Source organism: Anser anser (assembly GCF_964211835.1).
Source record: "Anser anser genome assembly, chromosome: 6".
NCBI lineage: Eukaryota > Metazoa > Chordata > Aves > Anseriformes > Anatidae > Anser > Anser anser.
This window is the reverse complement of record NC_139726.1, coordinates 37,110,434-37,127,165: the sequence shown is the minus strand read 5'-3', so window position 1 is coordinate 37,127,165 and position 16,732 is coordinate 37,110,434. Positions and strand designations below refer to the sequence as shown.

At 46.6% G+C, this 16,732-nt stretch overlaps 2 protein-coding genes across 3 annotated transcripts in view; both read right to left on the bottom strand.

Moving 5' to 3' along the window:
• Positions 1-5,284, bottom strand: part of LOC310902053 (uncharacterized protein) — an 85,187-nt gene extending 79,903 nt beyond the window's left edge. The window contains exons 1-2 of one of the 2 annotated variants that reach the window (XM_083842949.1): positions 2,214-5,284; positions 1,371-1,440 (exon numbers count right to left, since the gene is read on the bottom strand). In XM_083842949.1, the coding sequence (XP_083699075.1) occupies positions 1,371-1,440; positions 2,214-2,343 (200 nt within the window). In that variant the 5' untranslated portion in view covers positions 2,344-5,284. The other variant, XR_014586423.1, reaches the window with a different exon arrangement.
• A 155-nt stretch (positions 5,285-5,439) lies between these two features.
• Positions 5,440-14,850, bottom strand: NABP1 (nucleic acid binding protein 1). The gene is made up of 6 exons (XM_083842947.1): positions 14,382-14,850; positions 14,042-14,180; positions 10,865-10,936; positions 9,519-9,591; positions 9,205-9,271; positions 5,440-7,832 (listed from the first exon to the last, which is right to left on the bottom strand). The coding sequence occupies exons 1-6, from the start codon at positions 14,833-14,835 to the stop codon at positions 7,645-7,647; spliced, it is 993 nt and encodes a 330-aa protein (XP_083699073.1). The 5' UTR covers positions 14,836-14,850; the 3' UTR covers positions 5,440-7,644.
• Between the last annotated feature and the right edge of the window lie 1,882 nt (positions 14,851-16,732).

The following is a 16,732-nucleotide window of genomic DNA, read 5'->3' as shown; positions in this document are numbered from 1 at the left end:
TTTAAGAAGCGATTGGACTGTGCACTTAGTCACCTGGTCGGAATTTGTGGGTAGACCTGTGCGGTGCCAGGAGTTGGACTCCATGATCCTCCTTATGGGTCCCTTCCAACTCGGGATATTCTATGATTCTACGATTCTAATTGGGCAGGCCTGCAATTTACTTCGGTAAGAGAGAAGGGAACCAGAACCAGCAGGAATGATAAGAGACAGACCTGTCAAACACCAAATGACTAATAACACGTACAAGACAGATGTGAGTTATATGAAAGAAACTGGGTATTGGCAGCAGGGCAAGGCCACAAGGCAGAAGATAAGCAAGAGACAGAGGAAGTTCCTGCAGGACCGCAGGTGAGAACCTGCCACTGCTGCTAGCACAGACCTTCTCAGGAGAGATAAAAGAGGGGGCAGACAGAGAAGAAACAGCTGCACAGTGGGGTTCTTGCAAGTTCCCTTGAAACACCAACAAAAGCACAAGAAGAAAACAAAATCACAAAGTCCTCATGTCGTGGGATGGGGTGAACCAAGCATCTTTGGAGGAACAGGAAACACCTGCAATCTCTAAAAATACAGTCGCAGGGACACCTCCCATGCACCACTTACAGAACACCCTGACGACAGGCAGCATCCTCTGGGAGGCTAGTACTTCTGATCCCAGGCTAAACACATCATCACAATCCCTGCATGCATCATCCTGATCCCTTAAGTCAGTTCCTTGGGGGGCACAGCAACACCACCTGGGCCAACATAGCAGCCTGTGGTAACAACTGCAATTTGCCAGCTTTGGTCATCAAATTTCCAAAACCATAGAAGGATGTGCCTTCTCCTGTCACACACACACACCCCAAAAATGAAAACTCTGCCCAGTGAAAATGGACTGCTGAAGCACATCCAGAAAAACCCACAGTCATTACAGATACTACCAATCATTAAATTGTCACCAGACATGCGACAGAGTAACTTATCAATGCACCTCTTTTTCCCAATGCCCCTTCCAGCCATGTGCATCCACTAGAAAGACACAGGTTTTTGTAACTCATGTCTTCAGCTGAAACACTGATGAAGTGCCCCAGAAGGCTTCTACAAATCCACTTTGCTAAAAAAGCTATGGGAAGCTAATTGCAGCAATTTTCCAAAGTTGACACAGCCTTCTTAGCGGCTTCATGATACTTACTTACGTTTTGGGTCCTGCTTCCTCTAGAAATTACCTCTGATGCCCTCCACTACTGAAGGAAATAAGCTCAGCAAGAACATTTAGGCTCACTGTCCTTAGCAATGGGCCCTGCCAGCAGTAAAGCACAGCCAAAATGAAACTCGATTGCAAGTGCCGAGGCAAAGATTTCAAAAATGGCTTTTGCACAGGGCTTCCTTACCTCAAGGTCATCCTAAGCCACATCACAGGCAAGTCCAATAAGCAACAGCACAGGAGCAGCTCACTGGAGTCTTGCAAATAACAGAGAGGGGATCAGCTTCTCTTTCCCTCCCTAACAAAAGCTTTTAATTAAATTGCATCTATTTGTTTTTTATTTTTAAGAGAAGGTTGCGTTGATTTTGCTAGTCCTACTGCATGGCCAAGTGCTGCTGCTGTACATGGAAATGCCTGCATCAGGCCTCGATCTGCTATTTCTAAAAATAAGTCATATTAATTTGTTCCTCCAGCACCTGGTGTTTAAAGTTATTTCTTGGCAACCACTGTTCTTGGCATTTAAATGTTTTTCACATTCAGCTGAAGTCTGACAGCAGTCTTGGTTATCCTTCTCTGCCTTGCTAATAATTTTGTTGATGGCATACAGGTGGGTCTCTCATAATTAAAAAACCCATTTACAAAGTTTGCATTAGTTGATCTGAAAAAATAGAGCACTCCATTCAAAGGTTAAATATAAGTAGGCTGCAGAGCTCCCTGAAAATATTGCATAATTTAGCGATAAAAATAGTTTTGCTTTATGTGAGCTAGGTAGATTTTTACTGCAATCAACCTAAACCTCATCTCTCCAAGTTACACGCTCAAGTTGATTACAGAAAATTAAATTTAGTATTAATCAACCTATGAAGGAGGAAATTACAAAAACGAAGCTAATGCATGTATCATAGAAAATAACGGTGGAGAGGGCTACAGTAGACCATTTAATGCATCCTCCTTCTTGCCCTGTGCCAAAATCAACTCCCCCTCCCCAAGCCACCCCTGGCAGCATTTGCCCAATGTTTTAAACATTTACCTGCAGAACAGACTCGAGAAGCCACCAGCCAGATTCCTCCAGCTCCACCAGCCCTCCTGCCACAGACCTTCTCCCAGCATCTCCAAGCTATCCTGGTTTTCCAAGCAGGCATGAATGCGCCTGAGAGCATCAGCCCACGCCTGCCCTGGCGCGGAGGAGCTGAGTGGAGCAGTACCACCAGGTGCAGCAGATCAGATGCTAATAGCTGCACTTCCCACCTGGCAGGATTTGGGGGGGCGGGGTATGGAGAAAGCAAGCTTCACCTGTGTTTCTAAACTTCTCTTGATTTAGAAAGAAAAACCTACACATTGGTTGTGGCTTTCAGGTTTTCCACTGTGTTCAGCCTCTACACCAGTTAGGAGTTCAGCTTCCAACAGGTCTGCCTGACCACCCCTGGTTTCACAGATGGGAACCTGCTGCCTGCACAGGACCTAGTGCAAACCACGCTTAAATTCAGAGGGAACTCCCAGCCACCCCCATGGGGTCACGCAACATGCAGCTACACACTCCTAGAGGGTCCTGGTTAATGATTTACTAAGCTGATTTTGTCTTTTATGTGCCAGCTTACCTAACGTGGTAGCTAGTCAGCACTGGAGGGACTGCACTGCCTTGGGTTGTCCCTCTGCAGAGCAGACCTCATCCCATTTCAGCTCACACGGGAAACAGCTAACTCTGAACGTGCATTTACAGCACACAAGAATTTTCTTTCCTGAGCTCTGATAAATCCTGATGTTTTACTCCGTCCCTAATCTTGCTCCCTAGGAAACATACAACCCAGAGCCTGTTTATCAGCTGGGAGGTGGTTTTAGACGAAGCTCCTATATCTACATTACTTTCTTCCTGAGGAAAAAAATAGTTATTTAATTAAAAAGCTAAATGAAGTCCTTAACTGTTCCCCTTAGTAACTTCCACATTTAGTTTCTAATCCCTCTGAAGTCTATCCTCTGTAGTTTAGTAAACAGGGTTTTTTAGGATTATTTTTTTTCCATCCCAATTGCAAGATGCTGTGTATACACATATAAATATATATATACACAAACGCCCATCACAGATCAAAAAGCATAATCCCTACAAAGGGCCGCAACAACTTCAAATTCCCTGGATGAGAATAAGGGAATCAGTAACGTGGTTAAGGCTCACGTCAGAAAGTGCACCTCTGAATGAATTCTTGAAGAGATTGTCAGGCGGTCGCCCCTTGCTTGGTTTGTCACGTCTTCCACTGCAGAAGAAACCAGAAAAAAAAAAAAAAAAAAAAGAAAGAAACCAGGGTGGTACCAGCACCATGAGGACTGCCCATGCTTCCTTCTGAGCACAGCTACCAAGGTGGGCACCCAGGGGACAGACACGCAGGGTGCTGGCTGGGGGTCTCCTGGCACCCTGTGCCCCGGTAGCAAGGGCAGGGTTCACCCAGCAGAAGAGCACAGCAGGGGGAGCATCTGGGTTAAACACACTGCTGAAATCATTACTGCTCCTGTAATCATTAACAGAGCCTCATCAGAGCCACGTGGAGTCACAGCCCCGCAGTCTCCTCAGTAGCACACTGGTGCTGGGCTAAGGGCAGAAACTCCTGAAACCAGTCAGGAGCGAGCCACTGGCAAGACAGACAGAGCCACACGCCTCACTGGACCCCCCTGGAAAACACTGCGAGACTGCACCTGGCCATGCAAAGCCTTGCTTGGTTCGAAGTTTAGGGAAAAATAAAAAGAGCAAATCTACATATGTGAAAGAGGAACAAGGAAATCACTGGGCCACTGAGAACACATGGGCCACGCAGCAGCCCAGCAAAGCTGTCCCAGAAATGCCTAAAAACCCTTTGCTTTTACCAGTTCCCAGTTCTAGCAAGCACTTTGGGAGCTGCTGATGTAAAGTGCCTTTATGAAACAGATAATAACCCTTTGTTTGAGGGGTGTGGACATTAGATACAAAGATCCCTACAGGAAGGGTACAGCCAGGTCATTAGCTATACACTAAAGCCTATGAAAACGCTAAGGACCCAGACAGCTAACACTTTTTTTTCCTCCTCCCCTAAATGATCCCCTGGGCTCAGAGGTGAGCCATGTTCACTGACAGACCATGACTGACATCCTTGCACTTCTGCTAATGGCATCATCTCTGCAGAGACTGCACTGACACAGGAAAGGTGCTTCACACAGCCCACAGCGTCTCTGCACGGGCAGCAGGTGCCTATCAGGAGCCTATGCTCTTAATGGTGTTTGTAAGGACAGGAATAGCTGTCACACAGGACAGCAAGCTGCCAGTTCTCAGGCCAAAGCTATTGAGATGTCTTGTGAGACCTGTGATTATGCAATCACATGCCCTGCTCCAGCACTTGTGTGTTACAGCACCTTCCCCTTTTCACTGTGGATGTAGATTGCATGGCCCCCAAGCACACTGAGGGTTAGGCACTGTTTGGCAATAGAGGGCTGCTTTTCCACTTTGTGGATGAAGGGGATTCAGGCTGAGGAAGGACTAAAGCAGCACAGAGGACTGCAGCAGATAAGCAACAGAACTCCCTACTGCTGAAGTCCCTTTAAGGAGGAAGAGGAGAGTGGCACCATGATGTGACATGAGCTGGGTGTATGGTGGCTCCAAGTGCATCATGACTACTCAGCCACACTGCAGAACGCTGTTTGGGGAAGTGGACAGCTTCCAGCTTTCTCCTTTGGTGGCCTGTGTTACCTAGACTGAAACTACCCTCACAAAAATCCTACCTCTGGTGTCTTCCACAGATAGGTGTAAAAAAACTCCGTAATGACCTAGCCACTGAACCCTGTGAAGCAGCTTATAGTGTGAGTAACTCATGACCACTGCTTGTTTACATAGGGAAACGTTTCTGTGCAAAGCCTCCATACACTGAGGTGATAGGATCCAGATGTAAGGCAGGCTCCCAGACTCCTCTGCAAGTTGAGAACTCACTATCTTGACACTGATACCTCTGAGGGAAATAACTTCCTTGTCTTAGGTTCACGGGAAGCTCAGAGGAACCTTGAAAAGTTGCTATTACATTTACTTTAAGTCCATGTGACTTTTCAGGGCACAGATTTCCCCTGCAAAGAAGTAAAAATTTATTAATAAACTGAAATAGTTTCACATAAGAAAGATGAAGGCAGGAATGCTACTAACCTTGAAAACATGGAGACCAGCCTCTTGTGCTTTTTTCCTCCCAACTGAAAGTCATCCACTTGACAGCAACATTTCAATTATAACATTTATCAGCAATTCTCAGTTTTGAATGGGAACAACTTAATTTATTAGCTTAATAAAAGCCCAGATGCATAAAGCTGCAAACACCAGGTACCTTTGCATACACTGAAACCAGGTTCCCCATTATTTCAACCTTCTTTATTATTGTAGAGAAACCAAGACCACCAGGACTTCTGAGATCCACAGCTGATACACCCCAACGAATATGAAGTCACCACCATGCCATCACTTCAACTATTCACTTACTACCTTTACAGTTACAACTGGAAAGCACAGCTCTCACACCATACTTACAGCTCATTTACCTTCGGAACACGTCACACGTACTTCACAGGTTTAGAAGTCCTCTTGGATTCCTTCTCACAAGCGTATCAAACATCTTAATGCAACACCACATAAAAGGTTGTCTATACATCTAGACTCCATAGATGACTTTTTCTAAATATGTAAGCAATTTAAAGTCCCTGAGTTACACATCACCTTACACCACTTCCCCGATTTCACTGCATGCTTTACAAGTCAGCACTGTTCTCCCCTAACAGCACCAGCGAGTGACCTCAGGAGGCATGCCACTCTTTTGTGTGCAGGACAAATTTTGGCAACAGGCATCAGGGTAGCACTTTAACAAATCGGAGGCAAACAGCATACAGGTCTCCCTAAAACTTCCTTCAGGTATTTGTTGTTGCTGCTGCCCGCTTTTAAAGACATTTTGGTATTTCAGATTAAGCAAGGAACTTGCCCCTTAGAGGCAACTGTCAACAAATCGTGCGACTACCAAACAAATATCAAATGTAACTTGTAAACATCAGTAACTTAGGGGTAGTTTCAAATAACATGAATAACAGAGACAACTTGCAATTCAGAAATAGCCTTTTGTCATTAAGTCTTTATGGCTTGACAGAAAGAAAGTTAATTTGTTTTTGAAATAGTTAGTGCAATTTTTATTTGAGAGGTCAGCTATAAAGAAGAGTTAAACAGATGAATCCAGTATGACACCTCAGCTTCAAAGTTGTTTTTTAAACCTGATCTGAAATATGGCACTGGACAGTTACCTAGAGTCAAGGCATTTGTAATCTTGGAAAAAAAAACTCAGCTTCCCCCAAGGGAGAGTGGGGTGAGGGTTAAGTTCTTTAAGGGATAATTGATATTCCATATAAAACAGAGGAAGGAAAGCTTAGCAGCACCAAAACTGCAGCTGTGTGCTTGGCCAGTGCCTCTGCAATCCACACATACAACTTGATCTAATACAAAATTCATTTGGAAAAGTGAATGAAGAAAGGAAAAGTACTCAGCCTCATTAAAAAGATATGTAATGCAGCATTTGAGAAGTTTGTGAAACTCATTCTTTCCTGGAGATTCAGAGTCCTGTAAAGTAACTTTGAGCTTTTACAGCTACTAACAGTATTCTCCAATGCTGTCTGAATTTAGATCTTCCTTTCACATTCCAGGCAAAGCAAGAATGAGCATCCAGGCTTTTACCCAAAGCAAAAAAAAACAAGAAAAAATTAACGTTGCTTTCCTTGACACTGATAATGGTGGATTACGGAGAATTTTTCTTTAAATAGCATATGCCTTCTCTGGAATTGGCATGATGAAGAATTAGTCTTTAAAATAGCATACTGATTTTTGGAATCAGAAGTCAAGTTTCAACATGCTCACCGGGTCTTTGACTTTTGTCTGGGTTATTCATTTGCTGATTTAGGAGATACCACAAAGTACTGGCACCACCATTTCCTTACACTTATTGCTTTTACAAGCTGTATTCATTCCAAGTACACCTAGTTTACTAAGGCTGCTTTGCCCTTCTCCCTCATTTCTCTTCCAGTACGAAGAACTCCCATTAACACTAATGGGAAATCAACGTTATGTGCACACAGGACATTACGGACCTTTTAAGGCTATATGGCTGACCAACAGAAACAGAAAAATACATACATGTAACTGAAGTTTTCTTCCATTTAGCAAACAGTACTGAGTTTTAACTGAGGCTCTTCAAACCATTACCCTTATGTCCTTATATCCACCTTCTCCCTCTACCCCTTTAATTTACGGGGAAGACTCACTGTGCTTCCCTAAGCAAAACAAAAGATCACATCGTCTGCTCCATAGACCAAAAGGTAAAAAACGAAGGACAAACTGGTTCACAGTTAACCATAAATAAAAGTGCAATTAAGTGTTCAAGTAGAGTGTAGAGTTTAAGCAAGCTGTACAACCACATTTGGCATAGTCATCTTTTATAGGCTCTGCGTGGGTCCCTCCCATTACTGACAGCAGGGGGAAGAGGCTGAACACTGTTAGCTGTTGTTGGATTTACAGGTCCTCGTCCATTGCCTCTCCCACTACCTGCATAAGAGTGGCCATGATTATATGTAAATGGGAATCCACTTGATTCAGGTCCAGTTTGTAAACCGTTTCCTAAAAAGACAGAAAAGAGGTCATCACATGTTCCATTGAACGAAATCACTGCTTCCCTACACAAGTTTAACAACAGGGAACATATGGAGTTTGCAGCCATCAGCAAACCCTGAGCACTACAAAAAGTCCCTCTGGCATTCCCAAGATCCCAACTGCAGCTTACCTTCCCCCCTAATCCCTTCCCCAACACCTCCAACAAAAGCAAGAAGGGCCACAGGGAGTTGCATGCTAATTCCCTGCCCAGGAGAGACAGGAGTCTAATAAAACTAGACTGATGCTTTCAGAAACATGCTCTGGCTTGTAGGTCACACAACTAGGATGTTCCAGAGATATAGCAGGGCAGAAGTCAAGTAGAAATGAGCAGAAGACAATCAAGCTGCACATAGCTTATTGCATCTTTCCCTGCTAGCAGACAGAAATAGAAAGCTGTCTTGTGAGGTCCAGTCACAGGAGCAAGTCAGCTAGCGCTAAGTTCTCATGAACATGAGGTCAGCAGAAACAAAGCTGCCCAAAACCCAACACCGGGACACCAAGGAGGTGCCTGCACACCAACTGGGCTAAAAGCCCACTTGCCTCACCCTGGAAAAGGAAAGGCAGGGCTCTTTGCTCAGAAGCATTATTTTCAAAGGAACACAGAGGGCTCCTTATTAAAGTAAGAAACGATCATCATGCTGCTAAGGAAGAACCAGTCAGTCACCAAACTGAAGTGACATGGAGGTTTCCAGCAGCAAGTTATGGATCAGTTCGCTGCCATCCACCAGCAAAACTCAGCTACAAAACACCAGGCACTGAATCTGGGCATTGTGTAGGCAGGCCACAAATAAGGTTCCCTCTGAGCTTACACCCACTCAAGCCTTTGAAGCAACTTCTTATTAGGCATTAAAGCTTAAGTAGTATATCACAAAGCCATGCAGTCAGGTCAGATATTAGAATTCAGATTACCTCCACTTCTATCTATTTTGAGGAGCTAACCTGGCAGAAAAGCCATGGTAACTGGCAAGATTAAAGAAGGCATTTTTAAGACCAAGGTCTCAGGTGGTTTAAAAAATAAATGGTTCCTGCTACTCCACTTTATAAACAGAATTTCAAGTGCTGCCAGAACTCTTTGAAAGCATCAGAACAACCTAGGATTAGTAAAGTCTTTTTACATGACACAGACACTATGAATATTTTCTTCCTCTTCTTGGGGACAAAACCTGAAACCATTATTCAGGAAATGTCTGTGTTTGTGCTTGCAGACTCATGCCCCAAGTGAAAACACTTTTTAGAGCAGGCTTGTACCCCCCAGTGTCGAAGCCCTTAAGGTAAATTTATTTTCATTCCCATTAACTGTTTCTTATACTTTCACCTCCACAAAATGAAAGAGACTTACCCAGTGGCCCGAATGTACAAGAACTCATATTACTTGATGCAGAACTATTATTCTGTTCACCTTGTGCCTTCAGAGAAATGTAAAAAAAGACACGGGTCAGAAAGAAGTTCCAAAGATTCACAGAACGGGATTTTTCTCCTGTGTTCTTATTGTGGCTCTACATAGAATTTATTTGCTACGCTAATTATTGACTTTTATTTATGTATCAATTCAAATCCATTTTTCCAGAAGGACCATATCTTATCACAGCCTAGTGTGAAGCATTCAGAACGAAGAGCACTTTATAGCTGAAGTCTCAGACAAGTTTAACATACCAGTTTGTTCTGTCCAATGTGTTCTGAGTTGGGCTCACTGAAGTTTGGCACTTCTGAGTATACCATGCAGAACCTGAGAAGAAATCAGCATTATGATGACATTCTAGAGCCGTCCTTAAAGTTCTCAACTCTGCAACTCCAGGAATATATATTCTGCACATATCCCACCACCAAGAAGTCACTAACCCAGATCTCACACCTTCAGAAAGTATCTGTAGGTACTAAAAGGCCTTGCTAGCTTTTTGATCCCTTCACAGGCTTGTGGTAAAGCTGTCACTTCGTCCAGGTGAGGGTATGTCAGTTAAGCAGGAGCAAGTACACGTCTACTCTAGGAGGTAAAATGGTCTAAAGAAAACAAGAAGTAACAAAAGAGCTCCCTCAGCCTCTCCCATCTACACAATCTTGTCCAGCACCCACTCACAAGGTCAGGTGAGGCACAGACTCACCCAGCCTGCTCCCAGTTATGGCTGGATTAGATCTCAAGGGAAAACAAATACTCCCACACGCTCCCATACTACAGAGAGCTCCATTACCATAGCACAGAGGAGTATGAAACGAGGGATGAAATTCAAAGCATCCTTTTCCACCTACAGGGAGTCCTACGCAATAGGCCCACCAACTAACCACATGGAAGCGGTAGCAATGACTTAGCACCACAGAAAACGTGGTCATCCCTTAAAATCCAGATGAGCCCAGGGCATTTTTGAACCCTGTAAGAGGGGGCCACCCCACAGCACTACTTCCCTAATGACTACAAGGCCTCTTACAGCACTGTGTGAAGTGGAAAATCTCTTCTCATTAGAAAAAGGTTGCTATTTTCCCTGTTGCCTGTCAAGTATGTTACTCATGCTTGTTCTTAGTCAAGAAAAGTCACCGCCTCACTCTGTGGGCAGTTTAAAGGAGGTTTAATGAGGCTTGCTTCTGTTTAGATATGATTCACTGAAGCTACCTTTGTCTTCTTTACACTGGTTGTCTCTCAAGCATGAGACAGACACAGGGTTTCCACCAAAGTGGTTATTCAACCTGAGGTCTAAGGAAGCAATGCAGACTAAGTCCCTCATCATTTATCCACTTCCCCACCACCACCTCCAGGTAGAATCCAGACCTGTACTGTGACAGAGGCTGATTTACCTCAATATGCCTAAAATCCTTAGAGGACTGGAACTCATTACCATACCATGTGGAAAATCACATCACAGATGTCTGTACTGTACCTATCCAAGGCCGATCAGCACCTTTTTGCTGACCAAGCTTCTATTTAATGAGAGCCACCCCATCCTATACTTACCATGATGCTCTGTTGGGAACACCACGTAACACCACAAATACAAGCATGCAATACTTACTCCCCAATTTTATGCAGCTCGCCTCCTCGTCCTGTGTAAAGTGTCAGGCATCCTTTCCACAGAGATGCATACCTGGCCAAAGAAAAGAAGAAAAAAAGTCTTAGATAATAAAAAAGACCAGTGCTGAAAAAGCAAGCAGAAACATGCCATCTTCAAAGGTAAAAAAAATTACTTCCTATCAGAATTAATGGACTAAAAACAATTCCCAGAGATCTCGAGTGCAGCTTTAGTGCATTAGAAGATTATAGATTCCTATGTTTTACTTCTAGCAAAAGGTATTGGAAGCTTGGCTGAACCCTTTGGGAATTCCAGGAAACCAGCCAAGTATTTTGAGATCTGATGCTCTTTCCCTGGCTGGAGCAAACCTTGTGACTACTCCTGCGGAAGAAAGGCACTTTGCCAAAAGCAGTACCCATGTTACCACTGTTACAACTCTCAGGTCTGGGGCTTACTATGCTTCCAGCAGCAGCCAGGAAGAATTAACTTTGTTCACTGGAGGATACTGCTACTGAATGTGTGTAATAGTAAGCGTTTACTTTTTTAGTACAGGTCCTTACCATGTTTGCTTTTTGTTTTTTTTCCAAGGTACAAGTTTGATCACTGCATTCCAAGTGACATGCAAAAGTATCATTTTTGGATTGCAGAAACAGTCACTTACAAGGCAGAGCACGAGTGCACTCTCTGTATAGAGGCACTTGGCTCCAGGCACTGGAATTTGAGTTATACAAAGCGTTCCACAGAGTTTTCCTTCCATGGAAGAGCATCATGTAAGAGAAGCGTTGCAAAATGCACATTGGAAGCGCAGATGCAGCGCAAGGGAGCTAACAGGAATATGGGCGTGTTGATCTGGCAAAGGAAGCAGGAGCCCCAGACATTCCGCTGTCAGGAGTCACTGATAATCTCAACGAGTCACCACTTCCTTGTGCTCCAGGTTTCTACGAAATATAGATAACAGGCCCTTCTCTTGCCCTTCGCCTTATCTACTCAGACTGGGAGCCATCCTGCCTCACAGGGCTCTAACACAGGCACCACGGAGGGGCCCGGCTGGCAGAGCAGGACCACAATGCCAGTTCAGTGCTGGCCTTTTCTGTATCTCAGCATAGCAAGTGAAGAGGTGGGTCCACACTTTGGTGCACGTCTCAGGAGTTTCCCATCCAGAAGCAAGATTAATGCTCTTCACCTCATAACGCCACCTTACGCTTTAAATATGATCCCCTCTATGCTTAACCCTTGATAACAAGCTAGCTTGACAGTCTTGAGGCAGAGCACAAAGGAAAGCAGAAACAAGTGAGAGATGTAGAGCATTTGTTTACTGGGACAAGACCCAGCAAATCATGATAATCTCCAGCACAATGGTATTCCAGGTATGTAGGTATTTGTTTTTGCTTCAGAAGGAGCTGGTTATAAAACACTGAATTCAGTATTTCTAAATTCCAAGTTCTTAACTGCAGCAGCTTCCTGTAAATGAGTTAGTCAGCCTACGACCAAAATCAGCAAGCGTCTGCTTTTGAGGAGGAATGCATCTAATGGCTTGAAATTCAGCAGAAGAAAGGGGTAATTACACATAGGGCCTAACTACACTTTACTACTTGCAACAGTAAGCACTGGAAAGTCAGATTAACCTGCCAGAAGAAATCAAAATCTACCTGCCTTTCAAAGGCAACATCCCACATTGAATCCCGAGTTATATATAAATTTGTGTTCAGAGAACCCTGTATGCCTGTGTGAGGGCATTTTTTTTTTTTAACAAAAGAGCCAAAGCAGAACAGGCTTAGCTTTAGCCATTACACAGTCCTAAGCAAGTCTGCAATTTACATACATGAAGGCATGACTTAGCCACCCTCAAATCCTGATGTCAACTCAGATTTAATTCATACAAGCCAAACTCCGTTTCTGACACGGAGATGGAACAACCCTCCCATTGGTAGCACCAAACTAACAAAGCAGCCACAGTAAGCCAGTCTCAGAGCAGAGCACAGTACGGCTGCTGAGGAGTATCACAATTTGTTTCAACACCAGCTACACACAAGGCCTTGTGCTGGCCCAGAGCCCTGCTTTCATTCTGCATGTTTCAGCGCTCCACGTGTTCTCCACGCAAGCAGGCTTCCCCAAAACCTCCTCCCTCTGAGGAGTCAGCCTATTTCATAGAGAATGATATTTGCATAGCAGGAAGCAGCTGTAGTCTTGGTAGCAAGAGTCATAAAATTTCATTCCAAAAGCAGGAATTACACTCGAATGAACCACTACAAGAGCTCAGTTAGCAGCTCCACTGAGGAACTTTTACCTAGTTTTTCACAGAAACAGATTAAAAGGACCTGTACTTGTTGTAGCACCAACATCTCCTGCAGTACTGTAGGCCGGAGTGCCAATGCAGTACACCTTTAAGTGTAAACTAACTGACACGAACTCAAATGAAATCGACAATAATTTTGCTACTGACAAAGTAACATGGAAAAGTATTTTTAAACTCTGTTTTAAGCTAGTGTACTTTCTCTCAGCTAAGAAACATAATGTGGTTGTTTTTTAAATTAAACTGGCTCTCTGTGACAAATCCAATCGCACCTAACCAAGCTCTACAGCGTAGTCCTAATATAAATTTTTACAGTGAATTTGAGAAGGTTCCCCTCTGCCTGTCATTTCTGTTAAATCCACCCCAATCAAAAGCAACTTTCCTGTGTTGCAGGGACATTCATTATTCCCTCCTTTCATTAAGGAGCTGACTGCTAGAGTAAAGGACTAGCTATTAAAAAAAGAACATGTTTTTCATTGCCCTGCTTGATTTACAGATGAGGAGTGACTGTTGCATGTTCCCCCCTCCTACAGAGAAGTGGTCTCCTAAAGAGCTTTTCTAAAGCCAAAGTAAGTCTCTGAAACACCAGCTCCTCATTAAAAATACAAGCCCTCCCTACATATCCACCAGAGCATACGTTTGTACTAGGCATGTTCTGGGGCGGAGGAGACTGCTTTAATTTGGCAAGTGATCTCAGGGTTCTGCCTCTGGAATAAGGACACGGTCCAAACAGGGCAAGCTGTGTCATCTGTGTCTTTCCACAAGGAGTCAAAGCCTGCTTCCACTCCCAAACCGTCGCTTGTGTGCCAGAAGGCTCCCCAGGACTGGGCTGACGGCCATGGGGGGGGCTGTGCTGTCCGGCAGCGGTCCCCCAGGCCCCTACGCACCCTTTGGTCAGGCGGATGATGTCCCCGGGCTGGATGAGGCCGCCGATCTCGTCCCACACGGAGATGGTGATGCTGCCCGTCTTGTCGGCCACCTTGCAGGACCTCACCTCGTGCCCGTCCTTCGTCTTGGTGACTCGCCCTGCGGGGGGAAGCACAGCTCGGGTGGAAGCACAGCTGGGGGGCTGCACAGCACCCACAGCTCGGGTGGGAGCACAGCCCGGGGGCGCACAGCTCCCACGCACGGCTCGGGGGCACCCACCCCCGCCCTGCACCCCCGCCCACGGGGGACACGCGTGGGCAGCCCGGGGCGTGTGCGGGAGTTGTGCCGGGCGCCACTTACCGATCTCCAGCACAATAAAGACGACATTTAAGTTTTTCAGTCCGGGTTTTATGTCTTTTATGAAGAGGTACGCGTCGCTCGCCGCGCTCATGCTGCGGCCGGCGGGGAGGACGGGGCCGGCGGGGCGGGCCGAGCCCGCATCCCGCGGGGCAGCGGCAGCGCAGGGCCGGGCAGGGGGGCACCGGCAGCCCTCACACGGGACGGGGACACGGGCACCGAGGGCTGCTCGCTGACCGGAAGGCTCTCCCGCCGCCCACCGCCCCCTCTCCCCCCGACACGGCGGCGCGACCCGCCCCGTCCCGCTGCCGCCGGCACTGAAGCGAGCATGTGCTCCGCGGCCGCTTTTATAGCGCTCGGCCGCCACCACGCGAGGCGCCGGGCGGGGGGGCGGGGGGAGGCGGATGGAACCGTCCGCGGCACGCGGAGCGCCGCCATTGGACCGCGCCGCCGCCATTTTCTGCTGCCCGGGGGGGGGGGGGGATGCGTGTCCCCCGCCATGATGCTGCCGGAGCCGGGTGCCCGGTGGGCGGGGGGAGGGACGGCCTGGGGACGCGCCTTACCGTGCTTTGACCCTTACTGTGGCAAAAACACGAGACCCGATCCTGTTCGGCACACGCACAAAAAGCCCGTGCGTGCGCCCTGAAGCCACCTGTGGACACGTTACTGTGAAGGCTGGGGACGTGCTGGTCGGACATTAATGGATGGCAGCTTCCCCGCAGGGAGCGCAGCCACCTAGCCGAGCAACCTCAGCCTTCGTGCACGGTTCCTACGCCGGGAGCTCCATCCTGCACAAAACCCAGCACCCCAACATCACGCATCTCTCTGAGCTCACAGCGGTCTGTGGTGGGGGCTGTCTGGACAGGAACAGCTCGCCTTGCTGCCTGTGGACGAGTGGCCAGAGCGGCAGGCGAAAGGGCCGCCAGCCGCGTGAAAAAACTCTACCGGTTCTACAGATAAAAATACTTTTCTCTAACCTTTGCTAGGGACACTGGTGCTCCTGGAAAGGAGTTTGGTTTGATCTCTTTCCCAAGTGACTATTAAAGCAATTCACGACCACTCTGGAGGCATTAGCATTACCAGGTTAAAGTCACTGCTGGGGTTCTTCAGGACAGGGCTGCAGAACCAGGGAGCTCGGACTGAAGAGACAGGCAGGGGAGAGGCCACCGAGTGAGTTTGTCATCTCCCTATCTGCACTGACTGCAGGATTCGGGACAGAAGTGTGGTATTAAGCTCTTGGGGGCTTTAGCAAATTTTCCTGTGGTTCGTACCACCTTTCCCTCAGATTCTTGCGTCCAGCACCTGTTTGAGCACTGAGTTGCACCCAGCAGGCCTGCTCCACGGCCTACAGATGAGCATTGCACAACGTTTGTGTGACCAGAGCCCCAGTGTGGCAGAACATATGGCCAAGCATTTCCTAACTGCTGTCAACTACAGATTTGTGCTTACAGGAGTAGAAGGGGAAAGCCCAGCCAGCTAAGTATGCTTTTGCAGAGGGGAAGCAAAGTGCCTTGCTACCTTTCCTAAGGGGAAGAGCTGAATTGCAAAACCATCAGGAGCACTTGGACGGAGAGAGCTGGTGTCAGCTGCTGTGCAGTTTGGGCTGTTCTGTGACAGCTTTTTGACATTAGCTGAGTGTCAGTACATCCAGCTGGAGTGCCGATGGTGCCAGAAAAAGGTGCAAGGCCTGGAAGGTTTAGCGTGTAAATTCAACTAATTGTGAATGTGACCGGAGAAGGAAGGGGCAGACGGAACTTCATAAGGTTGCTGCTACTCAGCAACTCCCTTCCCTTGCGGCTGTTTCCTCAGGACCTGCTGGAAGTGTGTGTGCAGTTAGCTACAGGACTATGCCCTCACTGGGGTCTTTAAACAACTGGAAGAAGCGTCCCATTCACAGGTCCTGGTTGTCGTGGGGGACTAACCACCCTGATACCCAAGCCCTGGATACAGCAGAGCTCAGGCAGTCTTGGAGAGTTCTAGAGTGTGCTGGTGACAACTCCCTGGCACGAGTCATCAAGGAGCTAACAAGGAAGGGCACTGTCCTGGACATGATACTTAAAAACAAGCAAGAACTGTTTGGGGATGTGATGGTGGGATCAGCCTTGGCAGCAGTGACTATGAGATAGTGTGGTTCAGGATTATCAAAGGAGCAAGCAGGGCAAAAGGCAGGACCCCAACCTTGATTTCAGAAGAACAGACTTTGGCCTCTTTGGAGATCTGCTACAGTCTTGGTGAGGCTAGGTCCAGAAATGCTGTCTGGTATTCAACGATCACCTCCTCCATGTTCAAGAGAGGTCCATCCCAACAAGGAGGGAAGCAGACTTATCTAAGTAGTGCCATGGACAGGACAAGAG